The following is a 22,076-nucleotide window of genomic DNA, read 5'->3' as shown; positions in this document are numbered from 1 at the left end:
CTGATTTAATATGACTCATATATTGTTTTCAAGAATGAAGCTTGGGCTGGGGAGATAGCTCAGTTGGTAGAGTGCTTGCCTTACAAGCACATAGGCCCTGAGTTCAATCCCCAGCACCGCAAAAAAAAAAAAAAAAAAAAAAGAATGAAGCTTTCCTTTGTATTTTTTTGAGATTGGCTTATCTCACTTAGCATGATATTCTCCAGTTTCATCCATTTGCCTGCAAATGCCATAATTTTATTATTCTTTATGGCTGAGTGATATTCCATTGTATAAATATACCACAGTTTCTTTATCCATTCATCAATTGAAGGCATCTAGGTTGGTTCCACAGTATGCCTTTACTCCGTGTACAACAGAGAAACAACATGTATCCCATTTGTTTACAATAAAAATAAATTTAAAAAAAGAATGAAGCTTACTTTATTGTGTATTAGATTTTACAAAGTTTGCAAAAAAGAAATAATTAGCATAGAATAATTCTATAAACTCAAAAAACATTCTCTAGACTTCTGTATATGAACATATTTATGCTAAAAAAGTAAGGTAATTCTCAATTTTAACAATAGGAAATGTAATGAAAAATCTCTTTCACAAGTATATTATGCCCAAATAAATATCAAACTGAACTGGGATTTATTTCAATGGTGGAGAATATGATTACCAGGGTCATTGATGGGGGAAGATAAGAAGGAGTAAGTCAAAGGATACAATTCATATGTTCAGTTAGAATGAATGAGTCTAGAAATCCAATATACAGTTCTATCCCTGATACCAAAGGAAAAATCAGAATTTTAAAGCAACAAAAATATTAAAATAGGTGGGGCTGGAGTTGTGGCTCAGTAGTGGAGTGCTTGCCTAGCATGTGTAAAACACTGGGTTAGATAATCAGCACCACATAAAAATAAATAAAATAAAGTAATTGCGTCCATCTATAACTAAGAATATATTTTAAAAATATTAGAGTAGAAACATAGTGCTCAAATTGAAGGCAGGATGAATGGAACATAACATTTTCATGGTAAACTCAGAAGTCATCCTAAGTTCTCTCCATTAAAAAATATTCAACTAATGAATGGATAAAGAAATCAGCAGAGAGACAGACAAGACAGACAAACACACACACACAAATACTTGTGATGGAATATTACTTGGCCTTCCAAAAGGAGATAAGGCTATTTGCAACAACATGAATGAAACTGGAGGAAGTAAAATAAGCCAGATGGAGAAAGAATAACACCACCCACCTCACTTACCTGCAAAATCTAGGAAAAAGGTCAAATAAATAGAAACACAGAGTATAACTATCGTTACCAGGGTCATTGATGGGGGAAGATAAGAAGGAGTAAGTCAAAGGATACAATTCATATGTTCAGTTAGAATGAATGAGTCTAGAAATCCAATATACAGGATTAAGCTATAGTTAATACTATTTTATATTGAAAGTTTAATAAGATACTAGATTTTGGAGTTTCTAACATCAATCAAGAGATAACTATAGAAGGTGATGAATTACTGTAGTAATCATTTTAACATGTAGATGTATGAAAAACATGTAGCATACCTCAAATATATACAACAAAAATAAATTTTAAAATCAGAAATAATAAATAGAATTATATTTATAGTAAAAAAAGATTTGCCTTTTTAAGGAGTCCATATTTCTATATTCTTTCTATATATAATCTTCTCCTTGTTAGTAATGTGCATTTTAGAACTTTCCTATATTTACTTAATGCTTAGTGCCAGTTACATTCTGTAAGAGATACTTTTCTATTTCTTCTTTTTGTTCAATGTATGTTATTTTGGTTGAAATTAATTTTCAAATTTGGTTTATAGCAGGATTATCTTGATGAAATTATTAAAATGCAAATTACTAGGCTCCAATTCTAGTCTTTCTCATTTCAATATGTGTGGGTTGAGATACAAGAATTTGGCTTCCTAGGTGATGCAGAGGCTTCTAATCTGAGAACCAAACACTGAGAATTTCTGGTGTAGTCAGTAGAAAGAGTACATATAGGCTTCAAAATTAATCAAATCTGTGCTTCAATCTTATTTCTGACCAATCAATGAACCCTTCTGAGGTTATCTGCAAATTTGTTCTATTATGAGGAATATTTAAAATACAGCATCTAACACATCTCTGAAAACAGAACTTTAATAGGAGCAGTTATTATCAGTATTTTACTTTCCTTATTGCATTAGGTTTTTAAAATAAGATCACTAAAATTACATTATTTATGTAATGTTTACATAATTGCATTTATTTATTTATTATTTCCTTAGCATAAAGGAAAGTTAGAACCTCACTCACATTCCTTTTATTGGTACCAGGATGGGCCTTTTACAGTTTATTTCTGCCCTCCCCACAATTCCATCACAGTCCATCTATTATAACATAGGTACATATGCAAAGAGTACAATTTTATAACAGACTCTATGAATTTTGCTATTCAACATATGCATCTCCTATTGTACAACATTAACTTAGTATAACACTTCCAGGGAATCATACGATGAGTTGATACTGAGGCAGAAGAACTACTAACCACCATAGATACCTTTTAGAGTTTAAAAAAAGTATTTTCAGTATCCAACTGCACCAACAAACTATAGCAACCAAGGGATAAGAGGATAGGTTAGGAAATTTATTTTCTCTATATGAAGTTGGCAAATAACAGAATGGAAACTTCAAAATTAAAAAAAAAACCTATAATACAATTATGAAGTACCTCCTACATCAAATCATAAATATAATAAAGGGATCATTCATTTAATCTCTAATTTTATTTAAACATAAAACGACTTGCTTAGTTATGTTGGAGTTTTAAAATGCTTTTTCTTAACCCTGGTCATTTTGAATTTGTTCCTTGAAATATCCTGTAATACTTAAGAATCAGTTTGAAATCAAAGTTCTTTCTCTTCTCTTCCTTTCTTTTTCCTTTTAAATTGGTACTGCAAATAGAATTCAAGGCCTTGTACATCCAAAGCATCTACTTTCTCTCTCTACCCCAGCCACAAGTTTTGTGTTTTCTTTACTAAAGAAAGTTAAAAATTATGTATCCCCAAGTGGACTTGATAACAAATAATTTCTACTCCAATTTTTTGAAATAATTTATATTTGTGTATTAATTCTGGCTGAAATTACTTAGTTGGTATTTCCCCAAAGATGAGTCTTAGATTTATTTTTCAAATACACTAAATTGTCAGGATTTTGAAACTGAAATTGTATCATAGCCAGCTTATTTACATAAGGGAAACACTGGAATTCAATGATCTGAAGGCTGGATTATATTTTGTTTGATATAGTTTAATAATGATGACAGATATTACATATCCATACTAATTACCTTTCTGAATATTATTTTATCCAACAAGAGAAGAAAATGAAATTTCCAGAAAGCTTAGATTGTATGGTTAGAGATATCTCCAGCTAAGGAATAAACTCTGAGTCAAGTAGGACATAGGTTAAAATAAAGAAGATCACCAAAATTAGGAAAGAACAATAGGGCATTCTATTTTATTTTTTAAAGTATCTAAATTTGATTATACAATAATATATTTTGATTGACACGTGCATGATAAAATGATTACAACAGTAATTCAAATGAACTTACATATTTTCTCATGTAACTACCTTATATGTAAGTGTATGGGGGGTGACAGCACCTGAAATCTACTCTCTCAGCAAATTTCCATTATGTGATGCAGAATTACTAACTATAGTCTACATGGTTTACATTAGAACCATTCATCTCTTATAAGTGTAACCTTATATCTTTGACCCCAAAATACCAATTTCTCTGACATCCCTGCCCCTGGTAACTATCATTCTACTCTGTTACTATATATTGAACTTCTTGGTTCTACATATGAATGAAACCATTCAGTGTTTTTCTTTTGACATCAGCTTATTTCACTTGGCATGATGTCCTTCATATTCTTGCATATGATCACAAATGGTAAGGATTTATTTTAAATAATTAATATTCCTTGTGTATATGGGTTATTTTATCCATTCATCCATCAGTGGGCACAAGTTATTTCCAGGCTGTTGTGAATAATACTGCAACAAACATCAGAATGCAGATATATTTTTGTAGTATCAATTTCATTTTCTTTGTGTATACATCCAGAAAAAAAATTTCAAATCACATGATAGTTCTATTATTTGAGAAACCTCCTTACTGTTTTTCAAAATGACTGTACCAGTTTACATTCTGCACCAACATTTCACAGAGGTGCCCTTTGCTCTAAATTTTCACACACACTTGTTGTGGCTAATCTTTTTGATAATAACCATCACAAGAGTTGTAAGGTAATATTCCCTTGTGGTTTTGATTTGAATTTCCCCAATGATTTTTGATGCTGAGAATCTTTTCATGTGTCTGTTGTCCATTTGTATGTCTTCTTTGGGGAAAAATATCTATTCAGGTCTCATGTCAATTTTTTGATTGGGTTATCTGTTGATCTGCTATTGAGTTTTATGAATTCTTCATGTATTTTAGATATCAATTCCTTATCAGATATATAATCTGCAAGTGTTTTCTTCCCATAACTCCTTTGACAGCCTACAGATCCCAATATGTCATGATGAAGAAAAAACAGGGACATGGGGATCTGAGAGGAGGAGAAATAATTCAGCCAAGAGCAAATGTTTAAAAAAAATCATAATTTTTTACTACTTGTTATATCATTCTCTGTTCCATGCGAAATGTATTCCTTGAAGTTCCAAAAGTGAATATTGTTTTGTGCAAATGATTAATTCCTTTTGGATAAAAAGTAGAATAATAGTTATTGTCACTGAAAGTTATGATTCACAGTTTATTTCTGGAGTTTAAAAATACATCACTTAAATTCCACAAGTCTTTGGAGAGGAGTTTAAGCAGAATAGTAATGGTCACTTGCTTTTTTATGAAGCATGTAATAACATAGAGAAACATACAATTCAGATATGTAGTTGTCATCTCTGTTCTTAGTATTCCTTTCATGCATTCCCATAACCTCAATTTCAGCCTTAAGTGAAAACTTAAGAACTTCATGGAGGTTTCCTAAGTATGTGCATGGCCTGGTCATGCGTACAGCTCTATGAATACCCATAGATTTGTCACTTCCCCAGTGAATATGTTGGAGCTTATGAAAGCTCTTTGGAACATATAATTCTCCAGCTTTTCCTTTGTAATTTTTGGTTAGCTTCTTGTTTGCCCAAATGGTACCCACATGTCAGGCAGCCATGTAGTTAAAAATTACCAATAATTTTTGAAAACAAATACCACAGAGAAAATGTTTAAGAGTAGGTAATTACTTAATTGGGTCAAATAAATATAGTCCTGTAAGTGGGGTCTTCCAATAAATCACCAGACAGGTCAAATGATAAAGTTCTCTAGAAATGAGGTTTGAAGGAGCTTCAACCTCGTTCTACCTTTCTGTAGGCTGCTAGGCTGTTGTTTTCACCATAATTTAACACTGTTGACTTAACACGAACAGGGAGAATGAGATTAGAATAAATGAAAATAACACAATGTTCATGGTTCTCAAGGAGATTCTACCACTTTTCTTGAAAAAATTCTTCCCAATGGCTAAAAACGTTTAATTTCCAAACTCAAAAAGAAAAAAGTTGATTCTGACCACTTTTTCTAGTTTTCTCATTGCTGATATGGAGGTAAGAATTTTTGTAGATCCTTACTCTGCTAATTTCACTAATGTTAATCCCCATTCATATTCATTGAAAATAAGCAGCCAAAATTGTACCTATTAACTAGTAATATGGAAAAAGGTCAGTCACAAAAATCCCATATGACAAATTTGAAATATTTTTAAAATTTTTTCTTATTTTGAGTTCTTTTTTCAAATAGCCTCAAACCTTTTACCAACTTAATGAAAATTTTTCTTTAAGTGTGGGTTTTGAGACAAAGAAGGGTGCTGATAGTGAAGGAATTTTTAAATATAATATCAGATTCATTAGCAGAAATGAGCTGAATTCTTTTCAATATATATGAAAGCAGATGCTATTGTAAAGTTGTTGGACATTTTAGGTTTTAAAAATAAGATAAAACTTATAGAGATAATTAACACTTTGGGAATTACACCATACAGTTAACAGAGGGAATATGGGATATTTTGAAGAAGTGAGAAAGAAAATAAGTGCTTATTCATCAAGGTCTTTCATGTTGTGTTTTAATCAGCTTTTTTAATGCTATGACTAGAAAACATGACCAGAATAATTGTAAAGGAGGACAAGTTTATTTAAGGGATTATGGCTTCAGAGGTCTCAATCCATAGACAGTAGACTCCATTTCTCAGGGCTGCAGGTGAGGCTGAACATCATGGCAGAAGAGTATGGCCGAGGGAAGCAGCTCACCTGACGATCAGGAAGCAGAGAGAGAGAAACTCCACTCTCCTGATACAAAATATATACCCCATGGCCCTGTCCCCAGTGAACTACTTCCCACACTCCATCTGCCTCCAGTTATCACTCAATCCCATTAGGGATTAATTCACCGATTAGGTTAAGGCTATAGCCCAATCATTTCCCCTCCAAACCTTGCATTGTCTCACACGAGAGCTTTTGGGGGATACCACATCTAAACCATAACATGTTTCTTCACAAAATGATTCTATTACCCTTTGAATTAATTTTTATATAATACAATGTCAAACCAAATAGACTTGCCCATTTTATAGTTTCTAGATATATGTGACAGTAGTGTGTATTTTGACATATTATACGTACATGGAGTAAAACCCATTCCAATTAGGATGCCATTTTTGTGGTTTTACATAATGTGGATTTAGACTTGTCATATATTCATGTCTGAACATAATAAAGTTATGTCCAATTCATTCTACTGTCTTTCCTATATCTTTCTCCCTTCCCATCCTTTCAGTCTCCTTTGTCTAATCCAATGAATTTCTATCCATCTCCTCCCTACCCTCCCTTGTTGTGGGTTGGCATCCATAAATCAGAGACAGCATTCAGCCTTTGGTTTTGGGGGACTGACTTTTTTCTCTTTGCATGATATTTTCCAATTCTGTCCTTTTACTGGAAAATTCCAATAATTTCATTCTTCTTTTTGACCGAGTAATATTCCATTGTGTGTATATGCTCCTTTGTATTACTATTTAATAGTGTCATTAAGAACAGAGGTGATTACCCAAACTTTGTTTCTTTGTTTTTTGAGGTACTAAGAATTGAAACCAGGGACACTCTGCCACTGAGCTACAATACCCATGCCTTTTATTTTAGTTTTTTTTATTTTGAGACAGTGTCTCAGGAAGTTATCAAGGCTTGTCTGGCACTTGTGGTTCTCCTGCCTCCTTTACATGCTTTTTACAGAAATATCTGACTTTTAATCAGCAAAGTATGATTATCTTTCTTTATAAAGTGGGCCACGTGATGAGAATGTGAGTGGTTTCTGCTGTTTGGGTGGATTGAAGAGAGGAATGAAGGTTTGGACTGTATTTTGAGGGACAGGTAATTCAGAATATGGACTGGTAATTTTGAAGGCACAATTGAAATTGCAAAAGAAAAATAAGCAGTTCAAGGTTGAATAAGATAGAACTGGGAAGTATTAAGTGGAACAAAACAAAATTTGTATTTGAGTTCTGTGACTAGAAATGTAGAGGCAGGCATTTATTTATTTTCTTTTTACTATTTTCATTCAACTTTACTTTATGCATTTAAATATCCTATATTTCTGCCTCTGGGTACCACTTAAGTTGTGTGTTTCAATTTTATCTAAAATAAAAGCTTAATATCTTCAAATTTACAGAAAAATTTAAAGCAAAAAGCTTATTTTTATTTCTATATTCTCGAAGGCAAAGTCCTGATATGACTAAAATATGATATCAGTGTTACCAGTAGTAATTGAACTTTAGTCACTTTGCCTGGGTCCAGATGTGAACAAGAAAATGCCTTGAAAAGTGGAAGTTTCAACTTTCATGATAATCCAAAACAGTTTTACTATTTTCCACCAAATAATTCAAGGGTGATTTACAGGGCTCAAATACATTTCTCATATTCTGTCCCATAATTTTGTTCCCCATCAGGCAAATTAAATCAATTCACCATCCTTGATCTGCCTTTTCCATCTTGTATTTTTTAAAATTTTTTAACTATATTTGTTTTAATTAGTTGTACATTACAGTAGAATGCATTTATATACTTTGACAGATCATACATAAATACTGTATAATCTCTAAGTTCTTTGATTACACATATTGCAGGATCACATTGGTCATGCAGTCATACATATATTCTTATTTATGGTGTTCTCTTCTCCTAAAACTATTCTCAGCTTCTCTCTCTCTCTCTCTCTCTCTCTCTCTCTCTCTCTCTCTCTCCCTCTCCCCCCCCAACCCCCACCCCCGTTTCCTTTTTTTCTCTTTCCAATTCTGCAGATTGAACTCAGGGTCTTGCACATGCTAGGCAAGTGTTCAGTCACTGGACTACATCCCTAACCCTATTTATTTATTTACTTATTTATGATTTAGAAACAAGTTCTTACTAGTTGACAAGGCTGGTGTTGAACTTTTGATCCTCCTGCCACAGCCTCCCAGTAGCTCTTATTATACTTATGTGCCACCGTGCCTACCATCAATTTCTACTGTTTGAATTTCTTATCATCCTTTCAAGCCTAGTTGAGAAAAATAATTTATGAAGACTTTAGTAATTAGCCTTTTTCAAAAATAATAATTATTAATACTTATTGAATAATTTCTGACATTTGTTTATTTAATATTTATTGAATAATTATTCACATTTATAGCATTTTGCTATACTATCATATATGTGTTGCTGAAAATATACCTCATATTCTACAAAGTTGTTCACACAAAATATAAGAAATATAGGCAAAATAAAGCTGGATCAGATGAGTCAAACTTCAAAACTTAAGGTCTTTGTAATCCAGTCATGATAATAGAAATAAGAATATTAACAAAATATTATAGATAAACCTTAATTAGTGTATGCATTCTAGAATCAGTCAGTTCATCTTTAACAAACTTTACTCTGTTGCTTATCCTTCTTAATTCTAGATATTGATCTTTGCACATATTTGCATTAAATAAGTACCAGTTTCCTATATATTAAAAACATAATCCGAGAGAAATCTGCTACAAAAAAATACTCATATCGTTGGGTTTTGTTAACATCAGGAAAGTGTCACTTCCAGTTTTCCAGAACTTTTAACACAAAGAAAATGTATTGAGCTCTTGAGTCACTACTGGCACTAACCATGGATACTTATTGAATTTTATCACTTTCTGAATGTCTTCATATATTGCTTGGAGCTTTCCCTTTAACTGTAATAAAACTTGGTTCTGATCACTTCAGGACATTAGCATGATAGGAAAATTGTGTAACAAAACTTAAAATTTATGTTGATATCTTTCCACTTTTACCAATTAACCATGAGATAAATTGTAATAAGGAAACATAAATTTAGCAGAATAGGTTATATTTGCAACAGACCAAAAACTATTCTAAATTCTGGACATATGCTAACTAATTTAATTCACTTCAGTATACATTATTATTAGCCACTTTTTTCCTCTTTCTTTTTTTTTATTAAAAATCATAAATTTACATAGGGCAATGTTGCTTGATTCATTCTGTTATTGTTTCCCTTCTCCCCACCCCTCCCACCCCTCTTTTCCCTCTATAAAGTCCTTCCTTCTTCCATTCTTACCACCCTCCTTATCCCTAACCCTAAACCTAACCCTAACCCTAACGCTAACCCCTCCTACCCCCCATTATATGTCCTCATCCACTTATCAGCGAGATCATTCATCCTTTAGTTTCTTGAGATTGGCTTATCTCACTTAGTATGATATTCTCCAATTTCATTCATTTGCCTGCAAATGCCATTTTATCATTCTTCATGGCAGAATAACATTCCATTGTATATATATATACCACAGTTTCTTTATCCATTCATCAACTAAAGGGCATCTAGATTGGTTCCACAATCTGGCTATGGTGAATTGAGCAGCTATGAACATTGATGTGGCTGTATCTCTGTAGTATGCTGATTTTAAGTCCTTTGGGTATAGGCCAAGGAGTGGGATAGCTGGGTCAAATGGTGGTTCCATTCCAAGCTTTCTCAGGAATCTCCATACTGCTTTCCAGAGTGGCTGCACTAATTTGCAACCCCACCAGCAATGTATGAGTGTACCTTTATCCCCACATCCTCACCAACACCTATTGTTGCTTGTGTTCTTGATAATCGCCATTCTAATTGGGGTGAGATGAAATCTTAGGGTAGTTTTGATTTGCATTTCTCTTATAAATAGAGATGCTGAACATTTTTTCATATATCTGTTGATTGCTTGTAGATCTTCTGTGAAGTGTCTGTTCATTTCCTTAACCCATTTGTTGATTGGATTATTTGTATTCTTGGTGTAGAGTTTTTTGAGTTCTTTATAGATTCTGGAAATTAGTGCTCTATCTGAAGTATGAGTGGCAAAGATATTCTCCCACTCTGTAGGCTCTCTCTTCACATTACTGATAGTTTCCTTTGCTGAGAGAAAGCTTTTTAGTTTGAATCTATCCCAGTTGTTGATTCTTGCTTTTATTTCTTGGGCTATGGGAGTCCTGTTAAGGAAGTCTGATCCTAAGCCAACAAGTTGAAGGTTTGGGCGTACTTTTTCTTCTATAAGATGCAGGGTCTCTGGTCTGATTCCAAGGTCCTTGATCCATTTTGAGTTGAGTTTTGTGCAGAGTGAGAGATAGGGGTTTAATTTCATTCTGTTGCATATGGATTTCCAGTTTTTCCCGCACCATTTGATGAAGAGGCTATCTTTTCTCCATTGCATATTTTTGGCACCTTTGTCTAGTATGAGAAAATTGTATTTATTTGGGTTTGTGTCCATGTCCTCAATAATAGCCTTTCTAGGCTATTAGCCACTTTTAATAGACAAGAATCTTGATATACTGGAACTGAATAACTTTTTCAATGTTACCTGGCAAATAAATAACTGAGGGTGGTATGGATCCAAGTTCCTACTCAAATATATTAATACTTGGAAATTTCTGTGGGCCATATATTATGTGGTTTCATATGGCATTAATGTCCTATTCTATATTTCATTGTTTTTTGTTTCCAATATTAATATATTTTAGAGGAAGCATTTTTGAATTTTATGCATTTTTTACTGCAGTGCTTCTTCAGTTCATTAACTTTATTATCACCTTAGTTCAACAAATATTTAAACAGTCTCTACTCTGCACTACCTTGTAACAAACTCTAAAGAAAACATTATTGAATTGTTTACTTTTGATAGTAATTTATCAACATAGCACATTAAATGAAATTTTAAAATCTGCTATTTAAAATTAATGAATTTTTAAAAACTAAAAATGTGTCAGCTCACCAAGTGAAAACCATAAACATGTTAAGCACTAATCTGAAATTAAAACTTTTTAAAATTCAAAGAAATAAAGATTAAAAGCACATTTCCCTACTATATGACATAAAATAAATACAATATAATATACTATAAAATATACTATTTTTAAAGTACATGATTATGAAAATATATACTATTATGTATAATATAATATATAAAAGTATATATTTATATACCGTGCAGCAAAGAGAATTTAAAATTCTTTACCTCTGAGCATGAATTTATTCATTATCAAACAGAATTGACTTCAGAGTTTCTTTTCAAATGATTTATTGTTTGATCAATTTTTAAACTGAATTTTAAATGAAGTAAAAAGTAAAACTTCCTCCTCCCTCAGAAGTATTCTCTGTTAAGCATTAGTGAATATCTTTCCTGATTTTTTCCAAATTATACATAGAACTGATACCTGACTTCAAATTATATTATTCACTTCAATATAGGATAAGTTAGAAAAAAATATCATAGAAAAGCAGAAAAACTCTTTTATATAGGATGAGGTAAGATAAAATATACCTCTCTAATATTAAAAGATATCATTCCTTTTTGTATGTGTTTGCATCTTAAAATTCAGTCATAACTATTTTCTTTTCAGTGCTCAACTTTGGAGGTAGTAAAGATAATAAAATACTATTCTAAATTCTTTCACTATCTTTAAATTAAGTAATTAGTACATGACTTTGATTTCATTAAAATTGAAAAAAAACTGTTGAAATCTCCCTTTTTCTGATATTTATTTTTTAAAGATAAAATATATTAATTAAATTCAGCTGATCAGAGGATATTTTTACCTATCAAATTAGTCAAACAATTGGGTTTCATCTTGACAAATGTGACATTACATTATGAGATTATTAAAGTCAGTAAATATTATTGAATTTAATTGTCATGATGCTAAATGATTGTGGTTAGTTTTTTAATTATTTATTTATTTTGATTCATTGTAAACAAATGGGTTACAACTTGTTTCTCTGGTTGTACATGAAGTCATACAACTTGTGTATTCATACATGTACATAGGTTAATGATGTTTGTCTCCTTCTGTTATTTTTCCTTCCCCCCACCCTTCCCACCCTTCTTTTTCCTCTATACAATCCATTCTTCCTCCATTCTTGCCTCCTTTCCACCCCCCATCATGTATCATCATCAGCTTATCAGAGAGATAATACAGCCTTTGGATTTTTGGGATTGGCTTATCTCACTTAGCATGATATTTGCCAACTTCATCCATTTGCCTGTAATGCCATGATTTTATTCTTCTTTATGGCTGAGTAATATTCTGTTGTGTATATATACCACAGTTTCTTTATCCATTCATCAGTTGAAGGACATCTAGGTTGGTTCCACAATCTAGTTATTGTGAACTGAGCAGCTATGAACATTGATGAGGCTGCATCACTGTAGTATGCTGATTTTAAGTTCTTTGGGTATAGGACAAGGAGTGGAGTAGCTGGGTCAAATGGTGGTTCCATTCCAAGTTTTTTTAAGGAATCGCTACACTGCTTTCCAGAGTAGCTGCACTAATTTGCAACCCCACCAACAATGTATGAGTGTACCTTTTTCCCCACATCCTCTCCAACTCCTAGTGTTGCTTGTATTCTTAATAATCACCATTCTAATTGGGGTGAGATGAAATGTTAGGGTGATTTTGATTTGCATTTCTCTTATTACAAGAGATGTTAAACATCTTTTCATATATCTGTTGATTGCTTGTAGATCTTCTGTGAAGTGTCTGCTCATTTCCTTAACCCATTTGTTGATTGGGTTATTTGTATTCTTGGTGTAGAGTTTTTTGAGTTCTTTATATATTCTGGAGATTAGTGCTCTATCTGAAGTATGTGCGGCAAAGATATTCTCCCACTCTGTAGGCTCACTCTCCACATTGCTGAGAGTTCCTTTTCTGAGAAAAAGCTTTTTAGTTTGAAAATGTCCTAAACTGGATTAAGAATTAGTATAATGGTAGGAAAGAATCAACAAATATGTGAATTATTTTTACATATAGGCAAAGACTTTATTGATCTTCATTGAAATTCTATAATTAAATGCCCAATAAGGACAAGGAACTTGAATTCTCAGAAGAACCTTTGAATTTTAGCCCTCATTTTCCACAGGAAAGACCACACTGATATATTTTATGGTTTGGCATTGGTTATAATTTTTAATTAAGGTCTTTCCTAACAAAATGGATATCCTTCAACATTAATATGTAAATTCATTAATTTGGTGATTTTTTTCATATTATAAGGAAAATGCAGATAAGTATTAGTAGCATAAGTTAATGGAGCCTTTCTACAAGACACTTTATTTATATTACGTCATTCAATTTACTACATACAACATCCATTTGAGGAAGGTATTTATATTATCTTTCTTTCACCAATGAGGAAACTTGGAAAGTTTCACTTTGATAGAGATACACAGCTCATAAATAATACAACCAGAACTCAAGATCATTGACTCTAAATGTTCTTCTGTTAACAAATATAATAACTGCTGCTTATGTAATGGAATAGAGGACCACATGACAACACAGAAAAACTATTGTTCTCTAAGTTTGCCTTTATGAGTGGAAAAGAATTCCCAGATAAATTATCTTTGCTAGTATTTAGGGCATATTTATGTAGGCAATTGGTATCTTATTCCTTATGTTAAATACTTATTTTAAAATATTCTGGAGATCTATTTTGCAGCATGATGATATAGTTAATAATAATATAGTGTGTACAATATTTGAGAAACAAGAGTTTTAAAATTCTCACCACAAAAAGAGGTAAAAGAATTTTAACATAATTCATAATCATTGTCTTTATTCACACTACACTACAATAGCAAACCAGACTTTCTTCCTCCTATCTAACTTAAATTAGTGTTTGATCAGCCTTTCCCAATTCCTCCCTCCCCATTACTTTTCCCAACTTTTGGTAATCACCATCCTACTCTCTACTCTTATGAGATCAAATTTTTGTTAGTTTGTTTGTAGATTCCGTATATGAGTGAGATAATGTGGTACTCATTTTCATATGTGTGGCTTATTTCATGTAATATTAGAATCTCCCGTTCCAGCCATGTTATTGAAAATGGCAGGATATTCTTCTTTTTATTGACTAAATAGTATTTCATTGTACATATGCACTACAATTTATTTGTCTTGTCATCTCTTGATGGGACACAAGTAATTTCTACTTCTTAGCTACTGTGAATAGTGCTGCAATGACCATGAGAGTCCGAATGTCTCTTTGACTGCTGATTTCAATCCTTTGTATAAATACCTAGTAGTGAGATTGCTGGGTTATATGGTAGTTCTAGAGTTCTATTTTTTTTTTTTTTTTGAGAATCATCCATATTGTTTGCTTTAATGATTCTACCAATTTACATTTCTACCAACTGTGTGCAAGGATTCCTTCTTTTCCACATATCTCCCATCACTTGTTATCTTTTGTCTTCTTTGATATTAGTTTTTCTTACTCAAGTGAAGTGATACTTATTGTGGTTTTGATTTCTATTTCCCTAATGATTCGTGGTGTTGATCGTTTTTCCATATACCTGCTGGCCACTTGTACATCTTCTTTTGAGAAATTTTTATTTTTGTGTATTACACATTTTAATTTTTTTCTTTTTTATGCTATTGAATTAAGTGAGTTCATCGTACCTTATTAAATCCTTGTAAAATGTAAAGTTTGCAAATATTTTCTCCTATTCTGTAGGTTGTCACTTTATTCTGTTGACTGTTTCCTTTTCTGTTCAGAACGTTTTTACTTTGATGTAATGTTGTTCATTTATCTTTTTATTTTTATTTTATTTTCATTTTAAAAATATTTTTTCAGTTATAGATGAACACAATGCCTTTATTTTAATTGTGTTATTTTTATTTTATTTTCATTTTTATGTGGTACTGAGGATCAAAACCAGTGCCTCACAAGTGAGGGGCTAGCACTGTACCACTGAGGTACAACTCTAGTCCTTGTTGGTTTATCATTAATTTTTTTCTGTCTTTTGTGAGCTTATGAAACAATTCTTGCCCATTCCATTCTTGTGAAGAATTTCCCCCATGTTTTCTTCCAGTAATTTGTAGTTACAGGTCTTATATTTAAGTCTTTAATATATTTGAGTTGATTTTTAACTGGTGAACAGTAAGCATCTAGTTTCATTGTTCTGCATGTAGATGTCCAGTTTCCCCAGTACGGTTTCTTAAAAAAGCACTCCTTTTCCTAATATGTATTCTTAGTTTATTTGATGAAAATCAGTTAACTTTAGATGTGTGGGTTTACTTTTAGCCTCTCTCTCCCATTTCATTGGTCTCTGAGTCTGTTATTGTATTTTTTTAGTATATTTTAAATTAAGTTAATGTAATATATCCTGCTTTTCTATTGTGATAAATACAAGTTTTAAGATTTTTTTTTCTAATTCTTTTAAGAATGTCACTGGTATTTTGGCAGGGAATGTACTGATTCTATAGATTGCTTCGAATAGTTTGGACATTTTAAAAATGTTGTTCCATCAGAGAACGTAGAATGTCCCTCCATTTTTGTGTCTTTTCTCTTCATTTTTTTAATCAAAATTTAAAGAGTTTTCATTGTACATCTATCTCTTTCATTTTTTTTTTCATTAAATGTATTCCTAGATATTTTAATTTTTATGACTGTGGTAAATAGTGTTGCTCTTTTGTTTTCTATTTAAGATAATTCCCTGTTAGCAAATAGAGACATAGTGTCACTATTGACTTTTTTTATGGTAATGGGTATTGAACCAAGTATTGTGCACATGGTAGGCAAGTGCTCTACCATGGAGTTACATCCACAGAACTTTTTTTTCTTTTTCATTTTATTCTGGGGTAGGGACTATTTGCTAACCTCGCATCAAGCTTATATTTCAGTCTTACCCTCTTGATTACTTGTGATTAAATATGCTACTGATTTATGTACATTGATTTCATATCCTGCAATTTTGCTGAATTTGTTTATTAGTGCTGTTATTTTTTAAGTAGAGTATTTGGGGTTTTTCTATATAAGAAATATCATCTGCTATCAGTGATTTAGCTTCTTTTCTAATTTAAATGTTTTTTGTTTCTTTTTTTTACTTTGACTATTTTATTTTTATAGTATTTTGTTATATTTATTTGTTCTTTTTGTTTATACATGACAATAGAATCTATTTTGATAGATTTATATGAGCATGAAATATATCTTATTCTAATTAGGATCCCAGTCATTTTCTTACCAGATTGTTCTGGCTAAGACTTCTGGTACTATATTGAATAAAAAGTGAAAGTGTGCATCCTTTTCTTCTTCCAGATCTCAAAGAGAAAGACTTCACTTTTTCCCCATTTATTTTGATGTTAGCTGTTGGTTTATAATCAATGACCTTTATTATGTTGAATACTTAATTTATTCAGCATTTTTATCATAAAGAGATGCTGAATTTTATCAAATATCTGCATTTGTTAAGATGATCATGTGATTTTTGTCCTTTCTACTGATACATGTTATATCATGTTTATTGATTTGCATATATTGAAGTACCCTTGTTCCCTTGGATGAGTTGCACTTGATTACGTAAATAATCATTGTAATGTGCTGTTGGATTTGGTTTCATATATTTAATTGAAGATTTTTGCATCTAAATTTCTCAAGGCTTTGGGCTATAGTTTTCATTATTGTTGTGTATCCTTATATGTTTTTGGTATCAAGGTAAAGATGACCTTAAAGAATGAGTTTGGAAGAATTCCTTTCTGTTTAATATTTTGGAATAACTTAAGGAGAATTGGAATTGTTCTTCTTTATGTGTGTGGAGAAAAGTAGCAGTAAAGCCATATATTTCTAGGATTTCCTTCAATGCAACATTTCATGTTACTCAATCTCATTCACTATTGATCTTTTCAGGGTTTTAATTTTTTCATGATTCAATCTTGATTATATGTATATATCCAGGAACTTTTTCTTTTTCAAGGATGTCAAATTTGTGATATGTCTTTGTTCATATACTTCTTAAAATGTACGACATGTTGTGCAAATTTTTCAGGAATAGAAGTGAACTTAAGATGATTCAATATATATTTTACATAGTATATTTCTTCAAATGTTCATGTAAAGTAAGTTAATATTAATATGACAAGATATATAAAATAAGTTCATATTGAAAAATCACTAAAAATACAGCCTGGCATACATTATCTTCTCTACAAAGATTATTAACTCATTCCCTGTATATCTTCATAATATGATTAAATTTAGACCTTTGTGTTTACTAGTCTGGGTGGTCTAGTGATTAAAAGACTCCTTGAATTCAAATTTCATTTCTTAAAAACTTTGTGAGTTTGGCTGTTACTTTACTTCTCTGGGCCCTGATTTCCTCATGTACATAGTAGTAGTACCTACTTCATATGGTTTTTGTAAGGATTAAAGGAGTAAATATGTATAAAATTCCAAGAATGATGTCTAACATATATGAAGCTCTCAAACATTAGCTATTAATATAATCAGCATTGTAAATGTACTTAGTTTATGATCTGATATCTTTTCATGAAAATATTACAAGGCAAACTGGAATATATGAGCCTTTTATATACAACTGTGATTTCCTTTTTACAAGATGTTTGTCTCAACATTTAATGTTTTCACATTTGCTTTTAGCCAGTTATCATTGAACTTGAAGCAATGAGTTGTACAATGGAAAAGGGACTAGATTATATGCCTCCAACTCAATATCCATCAATGGTGAGTAAATTGAATTACTCCATTTTGAGCATTGAGACTTTCACTATTAGGGAAAAGACAAATTTCATGACAAAAAATGTTCCAAAAGTGGCTTAAATTTAAGGGCCTTGATAGAATTGGTCTCCTTACAATATTATTTGGATACAAATAGAGTCATATTTACCTTTTGTCCCCGTGATACTTTCTCCCTTGAAACATTCTGTAACACTTAATTTTTCTATAAGTTTCTTATGTTTCTTGACTACTCTGGTTCTCAGTTGCTTTTACTAGCTTTTATACCTTAGCAAAATATACACAATCCTTAAAAATGTAATGAAATTCTCGACATCACATTATGAAACTCCCTGTCCTGTACTCTATTGGCCATAACTCCAAGTGCTCTTAAATCCACAAATTTTCAAGATACTCCCAATTTTTTGGACCTTTCATATGTTTGTGTGCTTAGATTCATTCTCCAACATTTAGCTTAAATGTCAATTCTTTTGTGAAGCCTTGTTGGATATCCTTAGGTAGAATTAATCTGTTTCTTCTTCTTAGTCATGTGGCACTTTGTAAATGATATTGTCAAAGTTTTCTTCACATTGTATCTTAGTCAGTCTTTGTCATTTTTCTTATTGATTTGTGTAACTGCAGCAAGTAGAAATGAACTTTGAATATAGTATGGAATTAATGTTTATTAAATAAATGAAAGGATAGATGTATGACTAGATGACTGATATCTCAGTGCAAGGACAGAACAAAAATCCATGATCCAGTATGAATAAGCCTGAAGAATATTTGGTCCACTATGACCAGAGGGAAAAAACCAAAAGTCCATGGAAATCCTGATAAACACAGTGAATCCTGGTGTTTTTATTCAGCTATCTCCATCCTTTCTACCCAAGGAAAGGAAACCTCAGACTAGTGTTAATAAGACAGGAACATTTACACTTCTAGGATACACACACTCACATATACAAGGAATATATTTTAGAATATTCCTGAACCCTCTGACCAAATTGTACAGTAATTAGACTCCTCCAACTTCCACTTCCACATTCAAAAAGTAAATTTCCTACATTACCCAGTATTTCAAAAAGGAAAAATACAATTACATTGCATACTTATTTTCTTACAAAGATCCTCTGATTCAATAATTTTGGAAATATTTTCCAAGCAATATTTAAATATCAGAAAAATAAAATTGTTTAGCTACTTTAATAGAAACAATTTCATTGACTATATCTAGAAATTTTACTCTCCTTTCTCACATAAGCTAACATAAAAATACAACATATTGATGAGTCATAACTCTTTTTGTAACCATCACATTCTGAAATTAAAATTCCCCAAAATATATTGCAATTTTATCATCATATAACATTTTAATTTATATTATAAAAAATTATAGTTATATTTATATTATGACAAATTTATAATTACATTTGTATTATAACAAACCCCAAAAATGTATTACCCTCATTCATTTTCTGAACATGCAAAGTTCTAAGAGTTCCACACATATTGGATGTGCCTTTTGCTTGGAATCTGCTGTGTGTTTCTTAGTAGGTATAAAGGGGAAACCTTACCCATATGTGGTAATGATGTCTCAGTTGTCTGTATCTTTACAGTTTCTTTATCAGAGATAATGTTAAAGGTATATGTAGAAAAATGTTCATCTAGTCACTAAGTCTACTACTACATCAATGAAAGAACTATTTACTTTTCACACATATAAAGTTTCTATTGTGCATACTTTCTGAGTGTGGTTACAGGGACTGTCATTTTTTGCCAAAGAAACACTCAGCGAAGTGTAGGTCCACGTAATCATAGCTATCATGTATGGATTATTTTCTGTAGACTGAGCCTTATGATAATCATTTTGTAAGTGTTGATGTAATCTTTGCATTAAACTTATGAATTACGTATATTATCATGTATATTATTTTCTCCATTTTACAATTGAAGAAATTGGACCATATAGAGTGAATAACTTACCCAGTCACATAATTGTTAAACGGTCATCTGACTACTGAGCTCAGGGTCTCCTTCAATGTGCAACACTATTTCCTTCCTAGCATTTGTCTACAGATTTCCTACAATTACCTCACTCCAAAACAAAGTTCCATTTGGTTTCCTTTCTTTCCAGAAAAGGTTATACAGATTGGCCTACTTTAAATCAAGACAAGGTTATGAGTTATTGGCAGTGCTAAAATTAGTTAGGTTCCCAAAAGAGAAAAGTACTATGTATGGTAAAATACTAATAATCCCCCTGCTTAAAGATGTCATTTGCATTAAGAAAATTTGTATAGTGTCTTTACTGAAAAATAATTTAAAACTCTTTTTTACAATTTGTGGGAAAGAATGTAAATACCACTAGTTTATACTATTTTTTATTTCTGCAGGGCTAGTTAAAATGGCTATTGCTACTGATTTTGCTTTTAGAGATGTATTGCCATTCAATTATATTGAAAAATGACAAAATACAACATATTATTAGAGATGAGAAAGTTTGCAGGATGTCAGGTATCTTTCAAATTCAATTAGCATATTCTTAAGTTTTTTTCTTCTTATTTAAAACATCAAATTATTAGAATAAAAATAAATAAAATCAACCACAGAATTTTCCTGTTCATATGGTGGTGGTATGCCTATATATTCCTATCATATGTATATTTTTTCCTCTCAAGATAGTTTACATATTCTACTATAGCTTATTTAAGTTCTCAAAACATACTCCTCTTTAAATGTGAATTATTTTTAAAGAAAATAAATGAAGTTTTGTTTTTATTATTATTGTTCTGTTACATAAAACATTGAACCTACCCAATTAATTGCATAATAAGTACATCTAACTTTCCCATTAATAATCTACACTATGCACCACAAAGAAGTTTTTCTTTCTAAAACATTTCTATATGATAGTGTCATACTCCTACTTAAAACCTTTCAGGGTTCTTCTTTACCGTAAATTAATCCCAAATACCTAACCTTCTAATTCAAAAATATTCACTAAAACAGCAACGATGGTTTTCTCAATATCCATATGGTATTTAGGTTTTGCTTCTTTATTTTGTTTTACTTTTGCTTCTGTCACAATGAGCTACTTACTCTCTTAAGAATTCACTGCATGCCTTCCTAGTAACTTGTCTTTGCTCAAACCATTTAATCTCTGAAAATGCCATACTTCTTTCTTATAATCTGAATATTTGTTGTCTCTCCAAAATTTATTTCTACCCTCTCCATGAAGCTTTTCCTGATGATTACACCTGTTGTAGATTATAATGTCATAAAATTTTCTCTTCATGTACTACTTTGTATTGTTGTTTCTCTTTTATGTGGAGAAATACTCTATTAAGCAGGTATATTGTCTTTCATGGTAACAACATTGTTCATCCTTCACACACCTAAGAGCATACATTGACCATACTAAATATAAATATTTGCCAGTTCATGCACTAGTCTTGTAATTTGGTATACATAAATTTCAGATCTTACAATGGAAAAGGCAGTCAACTAATTGCAGATAAGAGACCAGACATGGTCATGACTCAGTGACCAAGTAACACATTGTTTTGCACAAAACAGGTCATTCAACTAACTCACCTGTGAGGTGCAAATTACAATTACTGCTCTACTTACTTCAGTTTTGGTGTTAGATCATATATGATTAATTATGTGAAAGCATTTTTAAATAAAAAAGTGTGTTATATGATTATAAGGTGGTAGGCACAGACAAAAATTTCTTTACCGAAATCATCTATTTGTAGTTGTCCAAAGTATCTGAGAAAAATTGTACTTAATAGTATGTTCTGCTACATAACAAACCTAACTTTTCTCAGCATAGAAATACTGAGTGGCACTACAAGGTATTTGAGAAGCCTCAATACAAGACATACTTTTTTTCACTTACAGTGAACCAGAAAGCAAAAGGCCATGAGCATAAACCACACTTCTATGCTGAGAACTATGTTG

General features: G+C 31.5%; 1 protein-coding gene across 1 annotated transcript in view; it reads left to right on the top strand.

Annotated features, from left to right (window-relative positions):
* The window catches only part of LOC306651566 (uncharacterized protein), a 517,337-nt gene that overhangs the window by 315,865 nt on the left and 179,396 nt on the right, over positions 1–22,076 (top strand). The window contains exon 10 of the mRNA XM_079124236.1: positions 18,039–18,122. Coding sequence (XP_078980362.1) covers positions 18,039–18,122 — 84 coding nt within the window. The remainder of the gene's footprint in view (positions 1–18,038; positions 18,123–22,076) is intronic.

This window comes from Sciurus vulgaris (genome assembly GCF_902686455.1).
Source record: "Sciurus vulgaris genome assembly, chromosome: X".
NCBI lineage: Eukaryota > Metazoa > Chordata > Mammalia > Rodentia > Sciuridae > Sciurus > Sciurus vulgaris.
This window is presented reverse-complemented; position numbering and strand designations above follow the sequence as displayed.